We start from the raw sequence: 27,141 nt of genomic DNA, 5'->3' as shown, positions 1-27,141 counted from the left end.
ATGTTGCTGAGATCTTAATGGTATGATACAGGCACGCAGATCTATAAAATGTGTGTGTGTGTGTGTCCAAATGAAGCTACTTTGAAAATGTTACTTCATTAATTAGACTTCTATGTCATGATACAAGCATGCAGATACATGAAATGTGTGTGTGCGTGTGTCTGTGTGTGTGTGTGCGTCACTAAATTCTTTGTGAAATGACAAAAACATTTCTTCAATCTTTCTGGGATGATACAATGATGGAAATACATAAATGAAAAAGGTGTGTGTGTGTGCCGTCTTGGTGTGGTGTGTATGTCTATATGGTGTGTGTGTGTGCGTGTGTGAGTGTGTGCCTGTACATCACTGAATTCTTGGACCCATGATGCTGTTTTGAAAATGTTACTGTGTTAATTAGACTTTTATGGGACAATACAAGCACGAAGATACATGAAATGTGTGTGTGTGTGTGTGTGTGTGTGTGTGTGTGTGTATGTGCACGTTTGTTTGTGTTTATGCACATCACTTAATTCTTGGGTCCATGTCACTGTCTTGAAAATGTTACTTGGATCTTTCTGGGATGATACAAGCATGCAGATACATGAAATATGTGTGTGTTTGTATGTGTGTGTGTGTGTTGTCTATGCGTGGTGTGTGTCTTTCTGCGCGTGTGTTGTATTGTATATGTGCATTCTCATCCCTGTATTCTTGGGTCCATGATGCTGTTTTGAAAATGTGATTTTTCTGGGTTGATGCAATCACGCAGATGGGTCTCTGTGAGTGTGTGTCTGTGTATCTTGGTTTGTGTGTGTGTGTGTGTGTGTTTGTGTCTGTGTGATTGTGTGTTTGTACGTTTCCAAATTCTTGGGTCCGTGATGCTGTTTTGAAAACATTACGTATTACTGAGACTTTCATGGGATGATTCAAGAATGCATACACGTGAATTGTAATGGGTGTATCCTTGTGTGTGTGTGTGTGCGCGCTTGTGTGTGTGCGTGTGTGGCTGTCATGTGTGTTCGTGTGTGTGCACATCAGTTGATTCTTGGGTCTGCGACGTTGGTTTGAAAATTTTACTGAGATCTTTATGGAATGATACAAGCATGCAGATGTATGAAATGTGTGTGTTTGTGTCTGTCTGTGTGTGTGTGTGTGTGTCTGTTATGTGTGTGTGTGTGTGTGTGTGTGTGTGTGTGTGTGTGTGTGTGTGTGTATCACAATCAACACCGGGACCAAAGAAACACACAATCAACACTGGTTTCTTTGGTCCCTAAGGCTGTTTTCAAAATGTTCCCATGTTAATCTAACTTTTAAAGGATGATACAAGCGTTCAGATACATGACATATGTATGTGTGTATTATTTTGTTTTTCTGTGTTGTCTCTGTGGTGTGTGTGTGTGTGTGTGTGTGTGTGTATGCACAACGCTAAATTCTTGAGTCAATGACAATGTCTTAAAAAACATTACTTAGATGTTTCTGGGTTGACACAATTGGGCAGGTAGAATGTGTGTGTGTGTGTGTGTGTGTGTGTGTGTGTGTGTGTGTATGTGTGTGTGTGTGTGTGCGTGGTGTGTATGTTGTATGTGTGTATTTTCATCACTGTATTTTTGGGACATGACGCTGTTTTGAAAATGATACTGAAAATAATATGGGATGATACAAGCACGCTGATATATGGAATGTGCCTGTGTGTGTGTATGTTTGTGTTTGTGTGTGTGTGTGTGTGTGTGTCTGTGTGTGTCTGTGTTTCTTGGTGCGTGTGTGTGTTTCTATTGTATGTGTGTATGCTTATTGTTGGGTCTGTGATTCTGTTTTGTAGATGTTACGGAGACTTTCATGGGATGATACAAGCATGCAGATATGTGAAATGTGTGTGTGTGTGTGTGTGTATGAGTGTATGTGTGTGTGTGCATGTGTGCGTGTCTCTATGTATTTCTGAATTCATGTGTCCATGACGCTGTTTTGAAAATGTTACTGTGTAACTGAGACGTATGTGGGATGATTCAAACACGCAGATACAGAAAATGTGTTTCTGTGTGCGTCTGTGTTAGTGTGTGTGTGTGTGTGCGTGAGTGTGCGAGGCTATTGTGTGTGTGTGTGTATGGGTTTTTGTCATCTAATTCTTTGAACCACGTCACTGTCTTCAAAATTTAGATGATGAAATGATACAAGCATGCAGATATATGAAATGTGTGTGTGTGTTTGTGTGCCATCTGTGTGTGTGTTTCTATATGTATTTTTGTGTGTGTGTGTGTGCAGACACACCATGAAATTCTTGGGTCCATGACGTTGTTTTGAAAATGCTACTGCGATCTTATGGGATGACATGAGCGTGCAGACATATGGAATGCGTATTAGTGTGTGTGTGTGTGTGTGTGTGTGTGTTGTGTGTCATGTGTCATGTGTCGTGTGTGTGTGTTTGCAAATCACCGTCTTCTTTGGTCTGTGCTGCTGACGTTGAAAATGTTACTGCATTACTGAGACTCTTTTGAGATGACCCAAGCATGCAGATACCCGAATGTGTATTTGTGTGTGTGTGTGTGTGTGTTTGTATGTGTGTGTGTGTGTGTGTGTGTGAGAGAGAGTCAGGTCATGCTCTCACACTGGAATCCACCGCATTCCATTGCTGTCAGTTGCTGTCGATTCCAGATTATAATCCTCGATGATCTGTGCGTCCACAGATGCAGCTGCGAAGTTTGCTCCCGCCGATGGATGAAACAGGACAGCAAGTATGTAATGCACAAACACGCACACACACACGTACACACACACACACACACACACACACACACACGCACACATGCACGAAGGCTAGAGTGCGGATTATTCCCACGTCTATTTTGTCGGGATTAGAAGTGCAAATTGCGTGGATGTTGTCGTTGCTTTTATTTTATTTTCATTAGTATGTAGTCACAACATGTCTGGAGTCCTGCAGAAGTGTTTTGGTGTGTGTGTGTGTGTGTGTGTGTGTGTGTGTGTGTGTGTCGGCAGGGGGCTTCCAGTGTGTCGCTGTCCACTCCAATGGTGCTGAAATGAGCGCCGACAGCAGCAAAGAATAGTTATAAAATTTTAAGACAATTGTGTGAAACTACTTTTCAAGTTATACATATGTTTTATTTGTGTATAATATATACAGTCAAATATGAATTTGTATAATAGAAAGACCAAAATGGCTTATTATCTTATCATTTTAGCACTGCAGGAATGATATTGTTAAAAAATGTTTATTTTGTTTTCTGTGTTGCATTCAGGGACACCATGTTTGCTGGCATAATGGGGTTTCCAACACAGAAATATAGAAATATAGCAGAATAAATGATAGGGGAAAGGGAATTTATTGATGTCTGACCCCCTACCCCCCACCCCCGCGTGTGTGTGTGTTTGTGTGTGTGTGAGTATGTTGATTGAAACAGTGTGTGTATAAGGAATGATTGAAACCTTAAATTATAGTGCTGTTTGTTTTGTGTGTGTGCGTGTGGTTGTGTGTGTGTGTGTGTGTGTGTGTGCAGGACAGTTGATACTCGGAGAGTTTAAACTGCAACAACATGAAATGTGTTAAGGGTTATCAATAAATTAAAACAAACTTGATTTATCAATGAAAGAAAAACACAAGCTGTTGAAATAGATCGCATGCACACTTCCGGTTTTCATGCATGTTACTGAGACTGTCTCACACACACACGCACGCACACACACACACACACACACACACACACACACATATTGGACACGTGCAGAAATGTTGTCCACAATTGAATCATGTTTTCTGTCTCTTTTTGCAGCACGGAGGATGACACTCATGCATGAAGGACAAAGCTTGGGACATCCGATAGGTGTGTGAGTGTGTGTGTTTGTGTGTTTGAAATCATTCTTGTTAAACTCCCACAGTTGTGTTCAACTGCAAAAAGAAAGCTGGTTTGAATGTGTGTGTGCACGTGCATGTGTGTGTTAACAGCTAAAAAAAATATATTGACAGTATATATTTTATGTGTGACTTTTCTAAGACAATTTCCAAGACATAAATATCATTTAAAATAATATGTAATATTTGAAAATATGTATTATTGTATATAAATTATATTTGTAAATACATATGGATTATTTTTTATATAGTTTCTTTATTTATAGATATTTTTTGACTCCTTGCATTGCACATCATTTTATATGCCTCTGTGTGTGTATGTATGTGTGTGTGTGTGTGTGTGTATATGTTTGTGAACCGGTATTCCGCTCCCCTCTTTGCCAAAGAATTCAAACGTGGACATTTTTGTAGTTTCTGTCCTCGGGCGTGGACGGGACGGCCACTACTGCGTGTCTCTGACACACGGTTTGAGAGTATTTCACGTTTGGTTTGTACGAGTGTGTACGTGTGTTTGCATGTGTGTGTGTGTGCGTGTGGGTGTGTGTGTGTGTGTGTAATAGAGGGAGATGCAGAGGAGTCACGGAGCAGGCATGCAATGTGTGTAAGTGTGTGTGTGTATGTGTGAAACTTGTCGCACTCTTTAACGTGAATCAATAAAATAAAGCGATTGAAACTCACTTCCGATGTAAGTGTTTATGTAACGCTCACCATCACACTGTTTTTTGGATGGGGCTTTCCTACAGGGGGGAAAGATCTCGCGAGAGTGAGAGAGGCGAAACTTCAGTTGGGAGTTGTAGTTTTTTAACTCTCGACGCCGCTTGCTAGCACAAGTCGCAGGATGACGCGCGCGGAATACCTGAAATAGACCGGTGACTCATGGCATGCTGACCTCACTGATTGACGTCTCTCCGAGCCAATGAGCTCTCGGGGAGGGTGAGGGGGCGGGTCGATGAGCGCGGCTCCGGCCAATGAGCGCGGCCTTTCATTCATAAAGTGGTGCGGGCAGTTTTTTTTTCTCTCTCTCGAAAGCGTGGGTTCGGCGAGTTTCGTAATCCTGAGTGAAACCGACAAACCTGTTCCAGGCGAGAGCCAATGGCGTGACGCCGCCGTGACGTGGGGCCCAATCGCTACCGGCCCCGGTCACTCCGCGCCGCGGGAGGGGAGGGCGGCTGAATGGGAGGGGGGGAGGGACCCCACCACCCACCCATCCCGTGTTTGATTGACACGCAAGGTAGCCAATCAGCACGCCGGGTTTGATAACAGACCGCGGGGTTAGCCAATGAGAAGCGGGGAGGGCGGGGCAAATGGGTGGGGGTGAGGTGGGCGGCGCGCTTCAAATCAGGCTAAGCAAGTGTTGGGGGGGAGCGTGTGTGTGTGTGCGAATGTGTGTGTGTGTGTGAGAGAGAGAGATGCTACAACCGCCTTATAAAGGGACTCTCTCTCACGTTGTGGCTTGGAAATTAGAGCACATTGCCTAAAATTGAGGTCTCCACACACACATACACATATATACACTCACACACACAGTCTCACACACACATACAGCCATGAACCGGATGGACGCGCAGGAAATGCTCCGCGGGGCCGAGGCGCCTCTCTTCTGGGTCGGTGCGTTCACGGTGGCCTCCGTGACGCTGTGGCTCCTCTACCGGCTCCTCTCCGGTTTCAGGATCTGGGTGCTCGGGAACGGACAGCTACTCAGCCCGCACCTCGGAGAATGGGCAGGTGAGTTATTTGAGTGTGTGTGTGTGTGTGTGGGTTGGAAGGGGTGGTGGGGGGTCACGTCCACGGTGCACGGTCAAAGGAGTGGGCGGCGTGGATTCCCGACCGTGCCACGGAAGGTTGGGGATGAACCGGCTGAGGATGAGGGTTCGATTCCCCGGGAAGTTGTGCGTTGCGTAACAGGCGCAGGTGAGCTGATTGACTCCATTGCATCTTTATTAGTTCAAGTGTGTGTGTGTGTGTGTGTGTGTGTGTGTGTGTGTGTGTGTGTGTGTGTGTGTGTGTGGAAAAACGACTGCGAAGGGGCTCCAGTCAGCGTTTTCACCTACATTAGTCGGAGGGGGAAGATGATGTGTTTGCCCCACATTGGCGAACCTATGCGCACTTTTTTTTTTTTTTTAATGTATAATTATTTTATCTATTATTTTCCACTAGTGACCGCGTTACCGATCCACGCCGATGTTCGTGGGAGGATGGTGGTGGTAGTGTGTGTGTGTGTATGGGGGGGGACGTGACCCACATTCTGGTAACTTCACCGCGCGTCGACGCAGCGGTCGGTTCTCTCTTTTCCCGCAGCACCTGAACGCACCATCAGATCCTGTCACATTAATTGGAGTGACCTCCCTCCCCCGCAAAATGGGTCAAAAACATCGAATCTGCCTCCCTCCCTACTCTCATTCTTATTTTATTTTTATTTATTTATTTTTTGAAATCTCGTCAAGTGCTGTAGTCTCGCGGGAATAAGCTCTGGCGCTACCGGTTTGACCCACTTCTCCGTTTTTTTTGTGCCTCTCGCTGCGCCATTCCCTCCCCTAAGAGTTTTATTTTTTTTCTAATTGTCAAATAAAATACCTCTTTTTACCGCTTTATTTTATTTTTTTTTATAAATGGAGTTAAGTGGCACCGAGGAAAACGCATGACGCAGGTAGGAGCCTTCAAGAATGACTAATAGACCTTTTTTTTGGGGGGGGGGGTTGCTTAATTCCCTTCCGCCGCTGTGCGCGGAGGGATACTGGTGAGTCATGCGCTTTCGCGCGTCGCTTCGTCATCCATTGGTCATATTGAGGGAAGAAAAAAAAATCTCCACCTCCAAGCGTTTCTCCCACAACTTCCATCACCTCTCTGCGCCTCCCGCTAGATTGTATTCAGTTTTTTTTAACCCCCTCTACCTCCCACACTAAAAGTTCATTTCCTCTAAAATGGTAAACCACGGTGCGCAAGTGCAGCTATTTATTTATTTGTATTAAAAACATATCTAAAATGTATTATTATTTATTTAATGTGCATATATATAAATTTTTTTTAATTTTATTTAAATGGCTCCCTCACAAAAAATTCATTTCCTCTAAAATGGTAAACCACGGTGCGCAAGTGCAGCTCTTTATTCATTTGTATAAAAAAAATATATAAAATGTTATTTATTTAATGTATGTATATATATATATATATATATATATATATATATATATATATATATATATATATATATATATTTTTTTTTTTTTTTTTTTTTTTTTTTTAATTTTTATTTAAATGGCTCCCTCACAAAAAATTCCATTTCCTCTAAAATGGTAAACCACGGTGCGCAAGTGCAGCTATTTATCTATTTGTATTTAAAAAAAATATATATATATATATATATTATCATTATTTATTTAATGTGTGTGTGTGGATATATATATTTTTTTATTTTATTTAAATGTCTCCCTCACAAAAAGTTCTTTTCCTCTAAAATGGTAAACCACGGCGCGCAAGTGCAGCTATTTATTTATTTTGTATTTAAAAAAAAAATGTATATTATCCTTATTCATTTAATGCGCGTTCGTATAAAAAATAAATAAATAAATAAAAAATAATATATATATATATATATATAATATATATATATATATATACTGAAACCAAACCGGTTTCCCCCGTGCACTGGTCGGACGGGTCGCTCCCGAGTCTTGCAGTGAAAGGAAGTGGGGGCAGGTTCGACCGGATGAGCTGGTCCCGCCCGTCGGGACCGTGGCGTGACACACACCTTGCTTCACAGTCACGTTTTTCTTCTTTTTTTTTTTTTTTTTTTTTTGGCTTATATTTCTTTATTTTGTATCCCCGTTAATGGTAAATGTGTCTCATCAGTTGACCCGAGTTAACTCTCGTTATCGTTTCCCTTTTTTAATTCACGGAAGAACTGGTTTCAACTTAAATTTGACCCATGGAGAGAAAATTCTTGTTTTTCTTTTTTTCAAAACAGGAGCCAATCCATGCGTTAAAATAGCATATATTGCCCACTTAAAACTCATTTGTCCAATCAGAAATCTCTGTCACATTTTTTTTTTTCAAACAAAATGTCCCCTTGAACTGACTGGCTAAATATTTCTATCTAATTTGTAGAATTTTCCTCTCTATATATAAAGCATGTTCTCCGACTGACGTGTCCTACAAATAACATGTCAGTTTTAATTATCCTTGTAAAACAGGTGTTCTTTTACCACCAACTTGATTGCAGGTGATTTAAAAAAAAAAAAAAAAAAAGGAAAAAGGAAACACCTGGCGTCTTCTGGTCTGACAGGTTTTGACGCCCACGGTGTTGCTGAGATTTCCTCCCTCCGACTATTTGCACAGAATCCTATTTGAATCGCTTTGTCTCCTGAGCAACGTGTTAGATTTTTTTTCCTTTTTTTTGCAGTTTTAGCCCATGTTTGGCAGATACTTCCTTGTGGAGAAGCAGGAAACTCCAGAGAAACCCCAGGCTTACAATGAATGGTCTTTCCCCTCCTCGCAGGCGACCCCTAGTGGCCGATACTCGCGCTTGCAGGCGGCTTCCCTCCCACTTGCCACTCTTCCTCAGCTTCTCACTGGCTAGAAAAGGTCCCTCAACGCAGCGTGGTGTCTCCTGGTGTTCGTCTTTTTTGTTAAATATATATATATATTTAAAATAGATGTCAAAACCCAACTTCTTTTGAAAAGTCACACAGCCAGATTTGGAGAAGTGAATCGGTCCAAAATGCACTGTTCGTCCACCGATTGCACGATTTATCCCTTACTTTCTGACCGTATATTTTACCGCGGTATGAATGTTTTAAGTGTCTAGGCTTTAAAATAATCAGAAAATTAAGCTTAATCTTACAGAGCCATTTATTTTCTCTTCCTTAGGGATATAACCTTTTTTTTTTATTTTTTAAATGTTGTAAATTGGATTTTTGGCTCATCCACCGACTTGCCGCCCGGATCACATTTCATTTTCTGCTCTCTGTCTTGAAAAGCGAGGCGCTCCTCGGCGGCTTCTCCCTCCTCCGCTCGTTCGTAGCCCCCAGCATCCCGCTGTTATGTAAGGGAGCCAGTGTCTCCTCATCCTGAGTGTGTGTGTGTGTGTGTGTTCTTAAAAAAAAAACCTATTTATTGGGACGTAAATAAGACCGAAGGGAGATCTTTTTTATTTCTTTCTTTTCCCGAGGGATGGGGTAGGGTGGGCTCGTGGCTGGGCGAGGTTCGGCACCCGCCCCGCTGCTTCGATTCGAGTTTTTATTGAGGAAAATAGCCCTCTTACGTAAGAACGATGCAGCCATTCATCGGCGCAGCACACGAGCGACAGACACGGCCGGTCAGCGCTTACGCAAGAATTGACTCGGGTTCGGCTGCAGGGGGTGGGGGTGGACACACACTTGCACACACACACACTCTCCTCACACATGTTTACCCAACGTTTGCGCTCTTTGTGGCGAGAATGGGGAGAATACCAGAAATTCCATTCACGTTAAAGAGAGCGAACATATGTGAATGAAATGTATTCCAGTGTGTGTTTCAACTGAGGCAGGGTCTCCACTACTTCATCCTTGTGAATGTGCTTCCCCCTAGTGCTATGTATGAGAGAGAGAGAGAGAGTGTGTGTGTGTGTGTGGGTGGAGAGAGAGAACACTGCTGTTCATATGATGAACACGCTCGGTGACACGTGCTGGAGCCGGGGATTCTGGGTAAAAAAAAAAAAAAAAAAAAAAAAATCTCTGTATCTTCCTCATTTCCAGCCCCCCCCCCTCCTCTTCACTTTATCTCACCCAATCCGACCAGCTGTGTGTGTGTGTGTGTGTGTGTGTGTGTGTGTCTTCACATCTAGTGCTTTTTGCAGCTCGTCCGTTTAAAAAAAAAAAAAAAAAAAAAAAAAAAAATTTAAACAAGCTTTCCAGCAGAAGTGAGGCATTTTTATTTCTTTTTTTTTTTCTTTTTTGCCTGAAAGGCGTCAATCAGTCAGGCGGCGTTCCCAGATGTCATGGCGACGGTCGCCACGCGCCGGAGGTCGCCCAGCGTGCCGTGCTCCCGCTCTGTTCCCTCCGTGTAAATCTCACAGAGCGTTCCCTCAGAGGGTTGACGTGTTTGAGAATGAGCGGCGTGATTTATTTACAAGGTCTCCATTGTGTGTACGTGCTTTCAGATTTTGAATTCCAACAGTGCGATTTGGAGTTCTTGAATTTTTTTTTTTCTCTTCCCCCTTTTAATATTTTCTTTTTTTTTTTTTTTTAGGTGGAACCCTCAAAATTGCCCAAATTTAATTTTTTTTTTTTTTTTTTTTGTAAAAAAGGTATCTTAATTGCTATTGTGGTGTAGCGGTTAGCCGGTTGGATTCAGTGTGGAGTCTCCATGTTCTCCCCGTGTTTGCGGGAAGTTCTTCCGTGTTCCTCCCGCAGTCCAAGCACATGCAAGAGACGTAGAATTGTGCAGACGTGTTAATGAGAGGGTGAACAGTTGCACGTACATGTGATGAATGAATGAATGAATGAATGAGTGTCTCTAGATGACGTGCGTTGTCTCCAAATGCGACCCTGTGATTGACAGTCGTCTCCCATCCGAGTTGTCAGACGATGGGAGTTTTCCCCCTCGCCTGGGGGGGGGGGGGGAAATCACCTTGTCTCCATCCAAGCTCTGCTACTGGAGGAAACTATTGATTTTTTTTTTCTTTTTTTTTCCTCCTTTCTTTTTTTTTAAAAGGAGGCATGTGATTGGAGGAGAATCTGGAGGGGGACGGGGCTATTTTTTGCTCTGTACCCAAATATAGACGCTGCTGCTATCTTGAGCACCTCTGAAGTACATGTTCTCCCTCTTTCTTTTCTTTCTCTCCCTCCCCCCCCATCGCCCGATTGAGCTTTATTTTTGTCGACTTTCATATCGCCCATGTGACTTTCTCCCCTGCTATTTAAAGCGGTGTGTTTGTATATGTGTGGATGTAAAATTGGTGTGTGAGGAGGGGGGGGGTCTTGGATCTTCTGCTGCATCCCTCCCTCCCTTCCTCCATTTTTTTTTTTTTTTTCTCCCTCTCCGAAGAGGGAGGGGCTGCCGGGTGATAGGCGAGTTTGGGGTGCGACAGATTACATAACAGCACGTAACAAGAGCGGGGCATACAAGGACCGCAGTCTCTCCTCACTGAGAATCTTAATTGGGGATTTTTTGGGGGGTGGTTCGGGGGGGGGGGGGCTCAGGGGTGGGAGAGGGAGTTTTAATGTTTGTTTAGTTTTTTTTTAAAGCAATTGTTTTATATTTGTCACACTCCATCTTTGAGAAGTGGATTTTTTTTTTTCTAAATATATGTATAATTTTTTTTTTTTTTTTCCTTACATTTCTTTCACCCGTTTCCACTGCCACCGGTTTATGAATTAATGAGACGCTCACGGTGTTTACACCCAGAGTTTCAATGTTTTTTTTGTTTTTTTTTAAGCAATTTATATTTAAGCTCCATCTTTGCAATTTTCTTTAAAATTTATTTATTATCTCCATTTTAACCTTTTTTTTTTTTAAAATAAAATTATATTCCCCTCCTCTTCCACTGCCACTGGTTTATAAATTGAGAGGAGAGGCCCACGCTGTTTACATGTAATCATTTATATTTGTCGTGCTCTATCTTTGGAAAGTTGGTTTAATGAAAGGGAAAAAAAAAAAACATATCCCCCCCTTATGAATTAGTGAGATGATGCTTATGCCGTTTCCATGGCGACCCACCTTTCTTTTTTTTTTTTTTTTTTTCTTCACTCAAACAGCTTCCCCCAGGTATCACCAGCTCATCTGCCATCTTTTAGGGTCGCCCCCTCCCCTCCCAGCCTCCCCCGGCCCGCCGATGCTCCTGCATGCACAGGGGCCGAGGATGCTGCAGCCCCGGTCGCCGTGGTAATGATGATGATGATGATGATGATGATAATAGGGATCTTGTTGGTATTCAGGTGCTGCAGCAGGCAGGCAGGCAGGCAGCAGCTCCCAGACGAAGGCATTGCAGGCGCGCTGCTATTTTTACTCCTCCTGCTGCTTTTTTTAGACCCTCGGAATAGTGAGCAGGCAGCGGCAGGGGCTGCTCCGCCGCCGAGGAGGGAGGGAGGGAGGGAGACAAAAGGCTGGGGGATGTCAATACCTCTGGACGTGATGTGCAGAGCTAAGCGCAGCAGAGCCGCGGCGCAAACGCGCCCCCGTCAGGGCGCCGCTTTTCACCGGCGGCTCGGAAACCGGGGGGGGAATGAACGGCGAACGGCTCACGTCCTTGCAGATGAGCCCCCCCTCCCTCCTCCCCCCCCCGTCGCCGCCCCATCAACGCACAAGCAGCCTTTGTCGGCGAATGCGTGCGTACTCCCGAGCGTCAGCGGTGCTGCTGTCACTCACGTTTCCGCTTGCGTAGAATCCCCATTGTTGGGTTTCGTCCGCGTGTCACGGACGTGATGCGTTGCGGATGCGAGACGCGTGCGTTCGTGTGCGCGTGCGTGCGTGCGTGCGTGTGTGTGTGTGTGTGTGTGTGTGTGTGTGTGTGTGTGAGAGAGACGAGCACACTGATCAAGTGTTTCCTCTCTCTTCACGCTGTCTGCAGTGTCCCAAGGCCTTCTTCTCATCCGGTTGTATTTAAATACACCAGCGTCTGTTTTTTTTTTTTTTTTTTTTTTTTTTAAACTGTCTGGATTGAGAAGACTCTGCGTCCTCGTCCCACTGTAGACCCCGTGCGTGTGTGTTAATGTGTGTGTGCGCTTCACTCCCCAGACAACATTTATTGAGAAAACGGTACTATTATATAATGGGTAGGAGGAGTGGAACCATTCATAAGTGCAGCACGAGGATTCGGGGATGGCGGCGGGGGGGGGGAGGTGAAGCCTGGGAGGGTCTTCGGAAGCAAACGCAAAGTGGGAATCCGAAGCGCTCCGTCTTCTTCCCGACTCGGATGATTTCCACCGTATGTTTAGGATCCGTGTTCTGGGGGGAGACAGGGATTTCCCACGCATTAACAGATTCATTCATTCATTCATGCCGTATTTCACCCTTGACCGGTAGATGACATGAACGCGTAGATTTGCAACCTTTAACCCTCTCATTTTCATGTTTTATGGAGACAAACTCACTCTATTTAAAAAAAAAAAAAAAAAGATTTTTTTTTTTTTTAATATATTCATACATGTTGGATCTGCTCTGGGTTGCTATGCTACCCCTCCAATTGCCCTCCGGGAACAAAAAGTTTCTCAATAGACCCCCCCACCCCGTCTGATTGCTGTAGTTTTTAATTAAAATATATATTTTTTTTTTTCATTTTTTTTTGAGTGTGAAACCTGCTGGTGTTCAACCAGGTGCATCTCATTTTTTTTTTTTTTTTTTTTTTGTAACGCACAGGTGCACACGTCTGCACCTGGACCCACCCTTCGGGACGGCAGCGACGGGGTTCTTGATTCCACCGGTGCGACTGGAATGCACACACACACACACGAATGTCCTCACGTCATTCGCACTCCGGCTGACGCGACCTGTCGTCGACGCCGTGGGAGAGGCATCCGAGCGAGGCCCGCCTGTCAATCAAAATTTTTTTTTTTTTTTTAACCATTTTAGCCTGTGTGCAAATGCAGCAAGAAATTTTAAGATAATTTCCTTAGATTTTTTTTTTTTTTTTGATAACCTCCCCTTTTCTATCTCCCTGCCATCTCACTTTGCAGCAAATTTACCTCCCTTTGTTTTGCCCCCCCCCCCCTCTGTTGACTTGGTACAGCCCGTGCCCATTGAGGCTTTTCTGCCGCGGATCGTTTCATTCTTAACAAAAGGGGGGGGGGTTTGATCGACGTGTGTGTGTGTGTGTGTGTGTGTGTGTGTGTGTGGGGTTCAAAAATAACCAGGGATTCTGCTCTCTCCGTTCACTTTTGACTTTGTGCTACTCTCGTTCTTCCTCTCGCCCTCCTCCTCTTCCTCCGCCGCCGCCGCCATCTCTATCCCATTTCTCCTTCACATGTTCGTTCTCTTGCTTCGCTCCGGTTCTATTTTTAGCCGCCCCCAGGATCCCTCCTCACGCCCCCCCCCTTCTTCCCCCCCCCCTTCTCTTCCCGCTCCATGTTCGTCATCACTCCCTCCTCCCTGCATCCCCCTCTCCAGCTCCATATACCAGAGAATGTCCTCTACCTCTATTAATCTTTCATCAAGCCTCGCCGCTAATATATTCATGTGTGCACATTTTTCTCGAGTACTCCCAGTCCCCTCCAGTCTTTTATACATTTTCTTTTTGTGTGTGTGTGTGTGTGTGTGTGACTCCCGCATCAGTCAAACTAGGGTTTTGACGGGGGTTAAATGCAAGGTGATGTGAAGTTTCTCCAAGGGGGGGGTTGAAGGGCTTTTTGTACACTTTCTCCTCCGTGACTATTTCGGAGATCCGATCCGTGCTATCGGCGCCAATCTACGCCCGAAACCCGTCCCCCCCGCCGCAGGCGCTCCGACACGCCCGGATTCCTTTCCTCGCCCTCGGGCCGCCCTCTCGGTCACCCGTGAACGAGCGCGACGGTCGGGCTCCATATTAGGGCACTTTTCTCGACATCAACCGCCGGCCGAAGCGGTCGAACCTGCATGCGAAGGGCGTGGCGGCGCTCAACGGCCCAGGCGACAAAAAGGGGATTGTTGAGCAGGCCGTGACGGAGATTTAGACGCTTCCAAGTTCACTTATGCATGATGGAATCTGAGAAATCAGCAGAAACCGCTACCTGTTAGTCATGCAACTCTCTTGTTTACAGTTTTTTTTTTTTAATTTTTGTCAAACATTACTGACCCTCCTCTTCTTCTTCTTCTTCTTTAGTTGTGACGGGCGCCACCGATGGGATCGGGAAATCCTACGCGGAGGAGGTGAGGTTCCCGAACCCCCCCGTTTCATCTCTTTTCACGGGGAAAGCAGTGACTCATACACACATATATCACTCATAGGCTGCGGTAGGGGAGAGCTCTCACAGGCCTATTAGTGGGAGTCCTCACACACACACACACACACACTTCTGTTCAGGCAATCAGCCCGCAAGGACGAGTCGGGGGTCGTGATGAAACTGCAGTTTTATCGAGACGTGCAACCCCTCACCCCGTTATTTGCAAGATGTATAAAAACGTGCAGCCGTTTCGTTCACATGTTTATATTTACTGCTTAAAAAAAAAAGTAAACAATCACACTTGCGTGAAATCAAACTGTCCACTTAGGAAGAAACACTGATTCATTTTGACTTGTTTTAAGGACATTAAATCAAAGTTGGACCAGCCTGGAGTGTGTTCATACATTTTGATTTCCACTTCTAATTTTTGTGTTTTTTTGTTAGCACATTCAACTATGTAAAGAACAAAGTATTTAATAAGAATATTTCATTCATTCAGATCTAGGGTTTGGTCTTTTAGTGTTTTTATTCATTCATTCACACATCATATGGGGGCGTGCAACTGTTCACTCCGTCATTTACACATCATACACTTGCAACTGTTCACTCTTTCACACAAGTTGTAACGATACACAGCCGTTCACTCGTACGCCATATAGCCACATGTAACCATTCGTCCTCTCAGTCAAATCATATAAAGACGTGCAACCCTTAACTCATCTTTACTTCCTAAAAAAGACGTGAAACTATTCACTCTTTCACAAACAAGTCGTGCAACTCTCACTCTTTCATATCGACGTGCAGCCGTTCACTCTTTCTACTCCATGTTGAGACGCGCGGTCGTTCTGCCTTTTTATTTACACATAATATACAGATTCATTTATTCACCCGTCAATAAAGAGACATGCAGTCACTCTTTCACAAGCAAGTCAAACCCACACGCCGTCGTTCACTCTTTCATTTGCACGTTTATATATAGACGTGCAACCATTCGCATCATATGGAGACATGCCACCGTTCACTCTTTCATTCGCACGTCATATGGGGACGTGCGACTGTTCATCCGGTCATTTGGACATCACGGACTCGTGCAACTGTTCACTCTTTTCATAGATGTGCAACCATTCAGTCGTGCAATCGTTCATCCTCTCATCCACGCGTCATTTAGAGACACACAACAGTCCAATATCTTACAAGTCAGTGATTTGGGTTTTTCTGATGGATTCGCTTTTCTGCATGTATACACACTTACGTGGACGTCACACTCAGCAATCGGTCATAAGTTCCTCCAGCGTTGCGGTGCATCTTTGGGAATTGTAGTTCCAGAGGCACCGGGTGTGTAGTCCTCCCCTCAAGAATTATTTTTATTCTATTTATTAAAATGAGTGCTACATTAGCATGTCTCTAACCTGGTCTTCCCCTCCAGCTCGCCCGTCGAGGATTCGCCATGATGTTGATCAGCCGCTCGCAGGACAAGCTGGATGACGTGGCCCTGTCACTTGGTGAGTGTGTGTGTGTTTGAAAATGTCTTGTCCTAACATAGGAAGACTGTGGCGTTCTTGGAGTGCAAAGAAGTCCTAAGAAACGTCCCAAAGCCCTGCATGTGGGATTTTCGCCGTGTTGCCATGGCGACCTGCTCGCGTGCCCCCCTCCCTCCCCAAACTTGAAACCGCTAATCGTTTTGCAGCAGGCCGATCACTCCTTATTCAATCGCACAAAAAAAAAGAGAAATTCACAACCCCCCCTTCCCTTTTATTATTCCTTCTGGCTCCAGATTTGAGACTAAATGGCAACCCACTCCCACCCGTCGTGCTTGCCGTCCACAGAGGGAGGATGATAGGTAGTCACGAGCAGAGTTTCGGGGTGCGCGTGAATGCACCCCACCCTGCTTTTCACAGTTCGTCGCCTAAATCAACCCGCTTATGGTGTAAAAACCCGGCGAACTGAACCTCCGTCGCACCCACCCGGCAACCCCAGAAAGACCCCTCCAATCTGGCAACGGCGGCGTTTCTACCGCTAAAAAAATGAATAAATAATTGAAAATAAATAAATAAATTCTCGCACCCTCCCCCCCCCCCCCCCCCCCCCTCCGCCCATCAGCCGAAAGAGTCTTTCGGACAATAAATTGTAATTGCACCAGGAGCGTCAAACACGATGAGGGAGGGAGGGGGGAAACTGCTGGCCCGGGGCCGGTTTGTTGGTGTGCAGCGCCCCCTTCTGGACGGAACCGGTACTGCACGGCCCCGCGCACCCGTCTCTGGTGTCTTGACCGTGGAGGGGATCTCTGTTTTTGTGATGTGCAAAAGTCGATGGATACGTGCGCGCGCACACACAGAAACGTATGCGTTCTAGCTCATTCGTTTTGGTGCCGACCCTGTGCTTTGCAGAGCGGCAGTTCAAAGTGCAGACAAAGACCATCGCCGTGGATTTCGGCAAGGCGGACATCTACGACAAGATCGAAGCCGGGCTCGCCGGCCTGGAGATCGGGGTTCTTGGTGAGCGCTTTTTTTGTTTGTTTGTTTAACCCCCTTCCTCCCCCCCGGAGGTCAACGACAGGACAACATGGAAATACATAGCTCGGTGATGACCACCAGGACGCATGACATTTGTTTATTATTGAAATTTGACTTTTTTGGAGTTTTGAATCAGAAACGGCTTTGTAGAGTGATGTGACATGGAGGACGGTGACTGGACGAGAATGTTGCAAACAATAATAATAAAGGCAGACCATTAGCTCAAAGATGATCTCCTCTTTGCACTACTGGACGGTCTTAATTATTTCAGATAAATAAAATAAATTCCCTTTTTAAAAGGAGGAGGAAGTTCTCTGAATGGCCTTCTCTCTCCCATCCAAAGTTTGACACCTCAACGTTTCAAATGGAGGTCAAACATGCCGTATAAGCACCGACTCATGTTGTCACGCGATTCTTAAACAAAAAAAAAAATCATAACACGAGGGACTAATAAATTGGATGCTAAAGCAGTTGCTTGCCAAATTAAATTGATTAAATCCCAAGCATTTGTTTTTCCTTCGACTCAAACATTTACGGAACACTTTATCCTTTTTTTTTTTAATGATTGTTACAACGCCGCCGGGTGTGGTCGCCTCTTTCGGTTGCCGCCTGTTTCGGCCCTTTTGCTTCTAACGCCCCCCGGTGGCGGCGGCGCAAACTGCACCTCCCCACTTAAAAAAAAAAAAAACAACCTAATCTTCCCTACTTTGTCTTTCACAGTAAACAACGTTGGCGTGTCCTACCCGTACCCCGAGTACTACCTCCACATCCCCGATCTGGAGAAGGTGAGTTTGCGTCACCGTGCTGCGTTCACTGATTCCCAGACATTTTGTTTTTATTGCACCACAGAGCTGATTTGCCTGTGTTTTCCCATTTGTTTCCAGTTCATCACCAACATGATCAATGTCAACATGACCTCGGTCTGCCAGGTGAGCGCCCCCCTCCCACCCCACTCCCCCTTTCATCCCCCAACGCCCTCCATGTTTTTCCATTTTCTAAAGTTGATCTGTGGGTATCAACCCCCCCCCCCTTTTGTTCTCCTCTGTTTCTACCACGGTACCTGCAGTGTCTCAGTTGTTCCCAAAGCAACGGTGGACTACACCAACGCTGTCTGCACTCGCCACCCACGCAACTCTTTCTCTTTGCTTGTCTCTCCCCCGTTTTTTTTTTTTTTTTTTTTGCTCGTTTTAACTCTTTCCACTCTTTTTTTTTTTTTTTTTTTTTTTTCTCCCCCCCACCCCATTCCCCGCTCTTTGTCACTTTTTATATATGTACTAATAATCCCCCCCTTCTATTTCTAGATGACCCGACTGGTGTTGCCAAGAATGGCTGAGAGGTGAGTTAGATACAGTGATGAGTTCAAAGACAGCAGAAAAGAAAAGACCGCAGGGAGGTTTCTGTTTGTTTTTTTTGTTTTTTTCCTCTTTTTTTTTTCACAAAGGTGACTTTCTATATCAGGAGGGGCGAGAGAAATCCTCGCCGAACCGTCTCCCCATCGCCGCATCTCTTTCCCTCTCCTCCTTTGTTCGCAATGCTGACAAGCTTTCAATTCACACAAAGTGCTCCCCCCCGCCCCATTGGCTGCCTCGTTCCCATGTGACCCCTCCCGGCCAATAGCGGCGGAGGCACATTTGGTGCCGTGTGAGGCCGGAGCGTCTCGACTACATCACTGCAGCAACAGGCTGCCATGGCAACGCACACTTGCCACACTGTTTTCGTGTGTGTGTGTGTGTGTGTGTGTGTGTGTGTGTGTGTGTGTGTGTGTGTGTGTGTGAGTATCAGAATAGACCAAGGGTTGCTTGGGAAAAAAAATAGTGGGGAGTGTGTGTGGATTTTAGCTTAAGAGCTAAAATCCTTTATATCCTAGAAATCAGGAAGAATGAGAGAACAATTTCAAACAAAATATCCCAAAAAAGAGGAAAATGCGTGAGGAAGAACCACAAATATCCTGGAAAACCGTTAGAACGAGAGTGGAAGAACTCCAAATGTCGTGGAAAAACGGAAGAATGAAGGAGGAAAAACTCCAAACGTCTAGGACAATGACATATTATATTTTTATTGCTGTGCAAAAACAATACAACCCCGCCATCTAGTGTCCAAATTGTGACATTGATTTTTTTTTTTTTTTTTTTTTTTTTAAATAGACCATATCAGACAGAAAGATTGGTGAAATATTTTGTTTCTATAAATAAAACCAGGCTGTAACAATGCAAAACAGAAATTAGATGATTGGGTTTCAATAAGATATTGATATTTTACTACTTTTTATAAGTGTGTTCGTCAGTCTCCTTTATGTGACTGTGACCCGGGAAATTTTCAGAAAAAAGTCCTTGAGTGATTTTTTCAGGGGGGAAGAGGGCGGAGAGCTAAGTTTTATTTTATTATTTAAAAAAAAAAAGAAAAAAACAAGCATTACTCATATTTGCTCTCCTGCAGAGAAGCTGGTTTAGACAAATGCTGCATTGTTGGATTTTTTTTTTTTTTTTTCCCAAAGATTAAATGTTTTGAGCATGTTGAACCCAATAAATGAAGAACTTTTTTAAAAAACTTTTTTTTCCACCCACTCAGGTCCAAAGGTGTGGTCCTCAACATCTCCTCTGCCAGTGGCATGTACCCTGTCCCCTTGCTCACAGTCTACTCCGCTACAAAGGTATGAACACCTGCAAGCAGAAAAAATGTTTTTTTCTCAGCCCACGTTAACTTTAAACAGTAACCTGACGTAAAATGTTTTTATTTATTGACCTGTTGTTTGACCTTCTTCTCTTCCAGGCCTTCGTCGATTTCTTCTCCCGCGGCCTGCAGGAGGAATACCGCCGTCAGGGCATCATCGTCCAGGTGAGTCGGCCTCTGCAGGGACTTCACTCGAGGTTCATGGACAACAGGGGCTTTCGCCTCGTGAGCTACAGGACTGTCTCAGAAAATTAGAATATTGTAATAAAGTTCTTTATCTTCTATAATGCAATTATAAATACAAAAATGTCATATATTCTGGATTCATTACAAATCAACTGAAATATTGAAAGCCTTTTATTATTTTGATATTGCCGATTATGGCTTACAGCTTAAGGAAACTCAAAAATCCTTTTTCAAAATAATAGAATATCATAAAAAAGTAATTTTTGTTTTTTAAGAATAAGAACAACTTTATATATCCCGAAGCGAAGGAAATTGTTTTGCCAGAGTTACAAGAAAAACATAACAATAAATGATAGTAAAAAATTGTACAAACAGTAAAAAAAAGGGTAGAATAATAAATACAAATAAACTATAAAGTGTCTTAAGACCTTAAGACACTTTATAGTCATGTTACATAAGTACCAAGTGAAAGATAAGGAGTGCATAAGAGTATGAAAAAAATATTGTACATGAAGCTGTTATGAAATTAAATCTTGTACGGTTATGAATATATATATATACAGATAAATTATTACAATTTGCAGTAAGTGGGTGAGTTTTTTTTTTTTTTTCTTTTTAAGGTTGAAGATTTTGAGATTCCCTGCGGCTGAATTGCATTACAGAAGATAAAGAACTTTATCACATTATTCTAATTTTCTGAGACAGTCCTGTACTTTTCAAATGACCATGTCAAAATGATCTACCTCCACTAAAAATTCTGAATATATATTTAGTGATATATCTACTGAATATACTTAACACGATAAATGTTTGTGGATCTTGCATAACTGCATGAACCCTTATGGCACGCTACAACTGAGTACTTTTTTGGTAAATACCTTATTCTGATGACTTGAATAGAGTCAGCAGCATAGTTGAACTTAACAGTTAGAAAAATGACTGCTGTTCTGACAGCTGGGATTTTAGTTCCTTCTCTGCTCACTTTTCGGAGGGAAGTCAGTGCTGTAGTTTTTATGAACCGCCTTAAAATGCTGCTCGACTTTTCTCTTTTTCGGTATCGCGATGGCAGACTGGCAGATGAGGAAAACGCACTTTGAAAATGACGGGCAAAAAAAAAAGTCCACCTCCAATTCCGTATGGAAGTGATGCGTTTCAGTCTTTTTATTTGGTCCAATTCCCACAATAATTTTTATATCCATAAGTTTAGAAGACATAAATTGGAGGCTAACTCACTAGCTTGCTAGGACACGCCGTTATGTGCACATGCGCAGTGACGCCTGTTTCAGAAAACGTCTGATTGGACAAACCAACTGTCAGTCAAGTGACAAATTTCATAGTGAGGATGACGTCTACGTTTTAATGCCATGCTATCTAAACACACTACCTTTATGATCAACCGCTAGATCACGAAACAACGTATTTGGCACACCTGATGTACAAGTCCTGCGGTCTTCAATTAACCTCCGGACCTCTCCGGAGGTTAATTGAAGACAGAAGCTACTACTATATCAGAAGATTTGGAATAGACTTGTGGGAAAACTATCTTCTCACATGGAAAGTTTTTAGTCTCAGACTGAGATTTTTTACAAATACTGGGTCGTTATTTAGAAGACGACAATTCTTTCAGCTATTTTTTTTTTTTTTTCCACACCGTGATCCTTTCTGGATGCTCCTCGGTGATCAGGACGTTCTTTGCCGTTGAACGAATACCGTTTCTGTCAGTATCGCTCTGGGAGCAAATCTATCGGTTGTCAATTTGTGTTACAGCACCCTAAAGACCGAAAGACTTGCGAAAAAAAATCAAACATGTTTGATATTAGCGTAAAGCCGACACTAGCGAGAGACTGATCAGATTACAACCTTGCACTTAACAATCCCGACTCCAGCAAATCTCCTAAAATTTCCTCTTAACTTCCAAGTTTTTAGTCTGGGACTGTGAAAATCGTTGGGCGCAGAGGCGTGAGGTTAATTACAAACATCTGAGCCCGACAAATTAGCTCATTCACAGTTTTGATTGGCAACAGCTAACAGGCACAAGCGCCTCCTACCATGAGGCAGGAGAACTACCTGCCTCACTTAGTGGCTCTTGTCAGCTGTTGAATGATCGCTCAGCACAAGAAGCTAGTAACACACATACATTTGATGTCAAAAAAAATATAGTTAATTTAACAAAAATGTTTCAACATTTTAATAGGGACCTACACAGCAACAGCAATACGGTCTTAGTGAAGAGTATGACAGCAGTCAGCCATCATTGCACAATCTACACTGAGGCTCAACAGTTGGCGGCCTCACCCCACGTCTCTTCACAGTTTTCAACAGTAAATGTGAAAATCCAGCTATTTTGAGTCAAAAACTAATGAAGTTAAAGTAAAAGACCTAAATAAAGTGCATAATGAATATAATCATTTACTGTAAATTCCGGTATATAAGCCGCTACTTTTTTCCACATGCTTTGAGAACTGCGGTTTTTAAGAGGATGCTACTAAGGTATAGATTTTTACAAGATAATCATGGTAGCTTCCTTCCGCCAACAGTGTGACAGTGGACAAATGAAACAGTTTCGGTGAACCCACTCACATTTACAATAATTTTTCAGATCAGCTTTTTGCACGCACCCCCATCATGAAAAAGACGTGCAGAAATGCATTCGATGCGGCTTTCAAATTGAAAGCGATCAGTCTGGCTGTCGAAGAAGGAAATAGAGTTGGTGCATGTTAATTCGGCATCGGTTGTGGGGAAAAAAGCATTTGCGTTATGTTCTGATAGATGTTACCGTCATTTATTTAATTAAAAGTTTTCAAAAAAATTTCTGTAACATCTTGCTATTAATATCTCCTGTCTCAACGGGGACACCTGTGGCTTATACAATTTCTTTTTTCTTTTAATAATTAGTAGATGGGACCTATATAAAGGTGCGCTCTGTAGTCCGGAATTTACGGTAATTTGTTTACAGCTTACTCCCCCCCCCCCCCAAGTGAGGCACGGCCTCTGCTGCCTCCCCTGCCTGCACGTCACTGGTTCGGCATGAGCCTAAAATACGTTGTCGGTATTTGTGAATGTGGTCCTCTTGACGGACAGGCGGGTCCCTGGAATCTGGTTCCAGGAACTCGCCTCCTCTTGGACTGTCAGATGGGTCGAAGTGTTTGTATCTTCTCCCTGGGCTGCTTCGCCATGTAAAGAGCCTCGTTAGCTAACTCCGCACTTATTTTGGTCCAAAATGTTGATGTTCCTCTGCGAGCCCTGGAAACCCCTCAGGGCCAGGAGATGTCTAACATCTTCGTGGAACCATTTCTCGAAGCTTCAGACCGTTTTGTCGCAAGAAAAGCAGCTGACCAGTGAGCGCGATTGCTTCTAAAAGCAAGAAGTATCAGCTTATTCACGTGGCTTGAGTTCCAATGGAGGCGTAAGAAGGCCCTGCCTCAAAATAGGAGCTAAAAGCTGAATGGATGTCCACGGTTTCTGGTTCCTTTTTGGCCTGAATACTTGAGGAAACGGCCGAGTTCCTAAAAAGGTTTGAGTTAGTGCAAAAAGTACCCAAGAAGCTCAAGGGCCTAACCCCTCTTTTTGCCCCGTTGGGATTGGCTGCAGCCAATCACAAGCCCTGGATATGGAGTCGATATAGTAACTGAATGAATAAATGGCGACAGACAGCCAAACTTTGTATTTTAAACATTTAATTTTGAATCTTAACATCATCTGCAAACGGTATGCATAATCCGAGATACATAATCATGAATGATGCCGCTTGTGTGCATTTTTTTTTATTTAAAAAAAGCCTTTTTCTGAGCAGAGACATTCTTGAAAATACAGTTCCATTTCAGGTTTGTTCTATTTTTAGTCCCTCCCTCGCTCTCAAGCGCCACCCGGTGGCCAGAGACGGAATTGTGGTTTCACCTCATCAAACCCTCCTTTCCTGCGTCTTCACCTCAAAAGCCATCACCCCATCTTTTTTTTTTTTTTTTTTTTTTTTTTCTTTGCCGCAGAGCGTGCTTCCCTTTTTTGTGGCCACAAAGATGACCCGCATCAGGAAGCCCACCCTGGACAAGCCCACCCCGGAGCGCTACGTGGCCGCCGAGCTCAACACAGTGGGCCTGCAGAGCCAGACCAACGGCTACTTCCCCCACGCCGTCATGGTGAGATTGTTAGACTTGATTCATTCATTCTCTTCTAATAAGCGGAGTGCAATCGGAATATGCATTATGTATACAGGAATGTCTCAGAAAATTAGAATATTGTGATAAAGTTCTTTATCTTCTGTAATGAAATTACAAAAAAAAAAAAATGTCATACATTCTGGGTTCATTATAAATCAACTGAAATATTGCAAGCCTTTTATTATTTTAATATTGCTGACTATGGCTTACATCTTAAGAAAACACAAAAATCCTATTTAAAAAAAATTAGAATATGATGGAAAAGTATTGTTTTATTTAATTCGATTACAGAAGATAAAGAACTCTATCACAATATCTATCACAATATTACAATATCACAATATTAATATCATAATTTTCAGAGACTGTGTGTGTGTGTTATTTGCAGAATGGTTGGGGATATTTATGAACAATTAAACTGGGGATTTTGAAATATACATAAGTGTAAAGACCCCCCCGGTGCAGTTTGAGTTGTTGGGGGCCCACGGTGCAGGAAGAGATGCACCGAGGGGCCCCTGAGTGCAGTTTGAGTTTTCCTGGGGCCCCTAGGTGCAGGAAGAGATGCCGGGGGGGCCCCTCAGTGTAGGAAGATGCCGGGGGGCGCAACAGTACAGTAAGAGATGCTGAAGGCCCCTCAGTACAGGTTGAGTTGTCGGGGGCCCCTCGGTGTAGGAAGAGATGCTGGAGGTCCCTTACTGGAGAAAGAGATGCTGGAGGCCCCTCGGTGCAGGAAGAGTCATCAGGGGTCCCTCAGCACAGGAAGGTGCCAGAAGAGATGCTGAAGGCCCCTGAGTACAGGTTGAGTTGTCGGGGGCCCCTCGGTGCAGCAAGAGTTGTCTGGGGGCCCCTCGGTGCAGGAAGAGTTGTCGGGGGCCCCTCGGTGCAGCAAGAGTTGTCAGGGGGCACTCGGGTCAGGAAGAGATGCTGAAGGCCCCGAGTACAGTTCCAGTTGTCGGGGGCCCCTCGGTGCAGGAGGAGCTGTGGGAGGCCCCTCCCTGGAGAAAGAGATGCTAGAGTCCCCTCGATGTAGGAGGAGTTGTCGGGGGCCGCTTGGTCCAGGAAGGTGCCAGAGGAGATGTTTCGGGGGCTGCCCTTGGTTCAGGAAGAGATCCTGAAGGCCCCTGAGTACAGGTTGAGTTATTGGGGGCCCCTCGGTGCTGGAAGAGCTTTGGAAGGGTCCTCACTGGTGAAAGAGATGCTGGAGGCCTCATGGTGCAGTTTGAATTGTCGGAGGCCCCTAGGTACCAGAAGAGATGTGGGAGGCCCTTCATTGGAGAGAGACATCTTGAAGGCCCCTGAGCACAGTTTGAGTTATTTGGGGCCCCTTGGTGAAGGAAAAAGCTTTCGGAGGCCCCTCACTCCCAGTTTTACCTTCATTCTGTCCTTGAGCTGAGTACAAACAACTCCGCCTTTTCCAACGAATCTCCCGTTGGCCGATTTTTTTATTTTTTATTTTTATTTTTTTTTTGCTTTTTCTCAGCGGCAGACTGACGAACCACATCTGTCTGTGTCTCACAGGGCTGGGTGACCACCAAGCTGGTGCCCAGCAGCATCGTCATCTTCCTGGGGGCCCGGATGAACCGCCTGCAGCGTACCGGGTACCTGCACCGGAGGAAGCTGAGGGAGCAGAGGAACGGCACCGGCTTGAAGGACGAGTAAAGCGGACCGGAGACGGGGATCCCATCCGGTGAAGGGTTTCGGGAGATGTTTTTGTATTTTTTTTTTTCCTTTTTTATTGATCCTCCAGGGAGTTTCACGAAAATTCACCTCTTTGCCTTTTTCGGTAAATGTTGCACATCAGTGGGTTGTTGCGACTCGGGGTTGAAAACGGAAAGCTCCACGCCGGCGGGATTTAGCCGAGAGCGGATGATGATGGTGAAATGCTGCTTCCGGCGACGGACATTAGTCGCGGACACTGGTGGAAATGATTACGGCCGATAATATAGAGGGATTTGTTTACCCTGCTGTTGTAAGCAGTGGAAAAATGGTGGCGGGCATATTTTATACATCCATGTATGATATTATTTATTTAACATTTGTATGAACACAAAACCAAACTTCCGGACTTTAAACGGTAGCTTGACAAAGCCAACCTGTTTTTGCTATTTTCTTTTTATACTTTCATCACTGAACAGTTACTGAACCTCAATTTTTTTTATTTTTTTTTTATTTTGATTTGTAATGTGTGTTTCTTGTGTATTTACAAATGTATTCTGTGGCGGGATTGATGATGAGGCACCGACCTATCCCGTGTTTCAAAACCAAAGATGATCAACGGCTGATCCAGCCCACACCGGCCTTCTTAATTCCCCCCCACCGGGAACCACAAAGACCGTTTTTCCAAATGCACATTTGATTATCATTGTGTGTTTGCAAAAGAAATTATTAAAAAAAAAAAAAAAAAGTGAAAAACACGAAGGTCTCATCGGTGTCTCATTTGTGCGTAAACCTTTTTTTTTTTTTTTGTCTTTTTTTAGAATATTTGTAACTTAACACGTGAATGTCAACAAGTAAAATGCACTGTTGATCTCGAGTTATATTTTCTACAGTTTGTTAATAAAAGCTCTGGCATGCAGCATTATTGTGTTTTGTGCTTTAGTTTTATTGTTTTTTGTTGTTTTTTTTTTTTAAAAGGGAAGCTGGTGAAGGTAATTTGACCTAGCACAAAGCTAACTTACCATATTTAAATCCGTTTAACCATGAAATCCAACAGTTGAGAAAAATATATATTTTATTTTCATGCATTCTAGGGTTTTGAAAATGTTAACTTTCATACTGACTAACCCAAAGTCTGTCATTCATCCACTCATTCCTTCACATATTTCATTCATGATATATTAGAGGTGTTTGCACTGTGCGAGGAATCTTTTTATTCATTTAACAGGAGAGAACAACCAAAATCAACAAATAAGTATGACTCCTCAACTTGGTGTCCTGTTGGC

At 43.9% G+C, this 27,141-nt stretch overlaps 1 protein-coding gene and 1 long non-coding RNA gene across 2 annotated transcripts in view; both read left to right on the top strand.

Annotated features, from left to right (window-relative positions):
• Window positions 1-4,512, top strand: part of LOC147232359 (uncharacterized) — a 35,013-nt gene extending 30,501 nt beyond the window's left edge. Inside the window, exons 4-5 of the long non-coding RNA XR_015106346.1 lie at window positions 2,658-2,705; window positions 3,759-4,512. This is a non-coding gene — a long non-coding RNA (uncharacterized LOC147232359). The remainder of the gene's footprint in view (window positions 1-2,657; window positions 2,706-3,758) is intronic.
• Window positions 4,513-5,185: 673 nt separating this feature from the next.
• On the top strand, window positions 5,186-26,775 carry hsd17b12a (hydroxysteroid (17-beta) dehydrogenase 12a). The gene is made up of 11 exons (XM_086149174.1): window positions 5,186-5,563; window positions 14,613-14,659; window positions 16,100-16,175; window positions 17,061-17,168; window positions 17,907-17,971; window positions 18,071-18,115; window positions 18,488-18,522; window positions 19,755-19,836; window positions 19,956-20,021; window positions 24,029-24,178; window positions 25,718-26,775. The coding sequence occupies exons 1-11, from the start codon at window positions 5,386-5,388 to the stop codon at window positions 25,856-25,858; spliced, it is 993 nt and encodes a 330-aa protein (XP_086005300.1). The 5' UTR covers window positions 5,186-5,385; the 3' UTR covers window positions 25,859-26,775.
• The last annotated feature ends 366 nt before the right edge of the window (window positions 26,776-27,141 follow it).

This window comes from Fistularia commersonii, chromosome 7 (genome assembly GCF_037954325.1).
Source record: "Fistularia commersonii isolate RoL2024-O1a breed Wild chromosome 7, RoL_Fcom_v1.0, whole genome shotgun sequence".
Classification (NCBI taxonomy): Eukaryota; Metazoa; Chordata; class Actinopteri; order Syngnathiformes; family Fistulariidae; genus Fistularia; species Fistularia commersonii.
The sequence above is the reverse complement of the archived record's forward strand: the minus strand, read 5'-3'. Positions and strand labels throughout refer to the sequence as shown.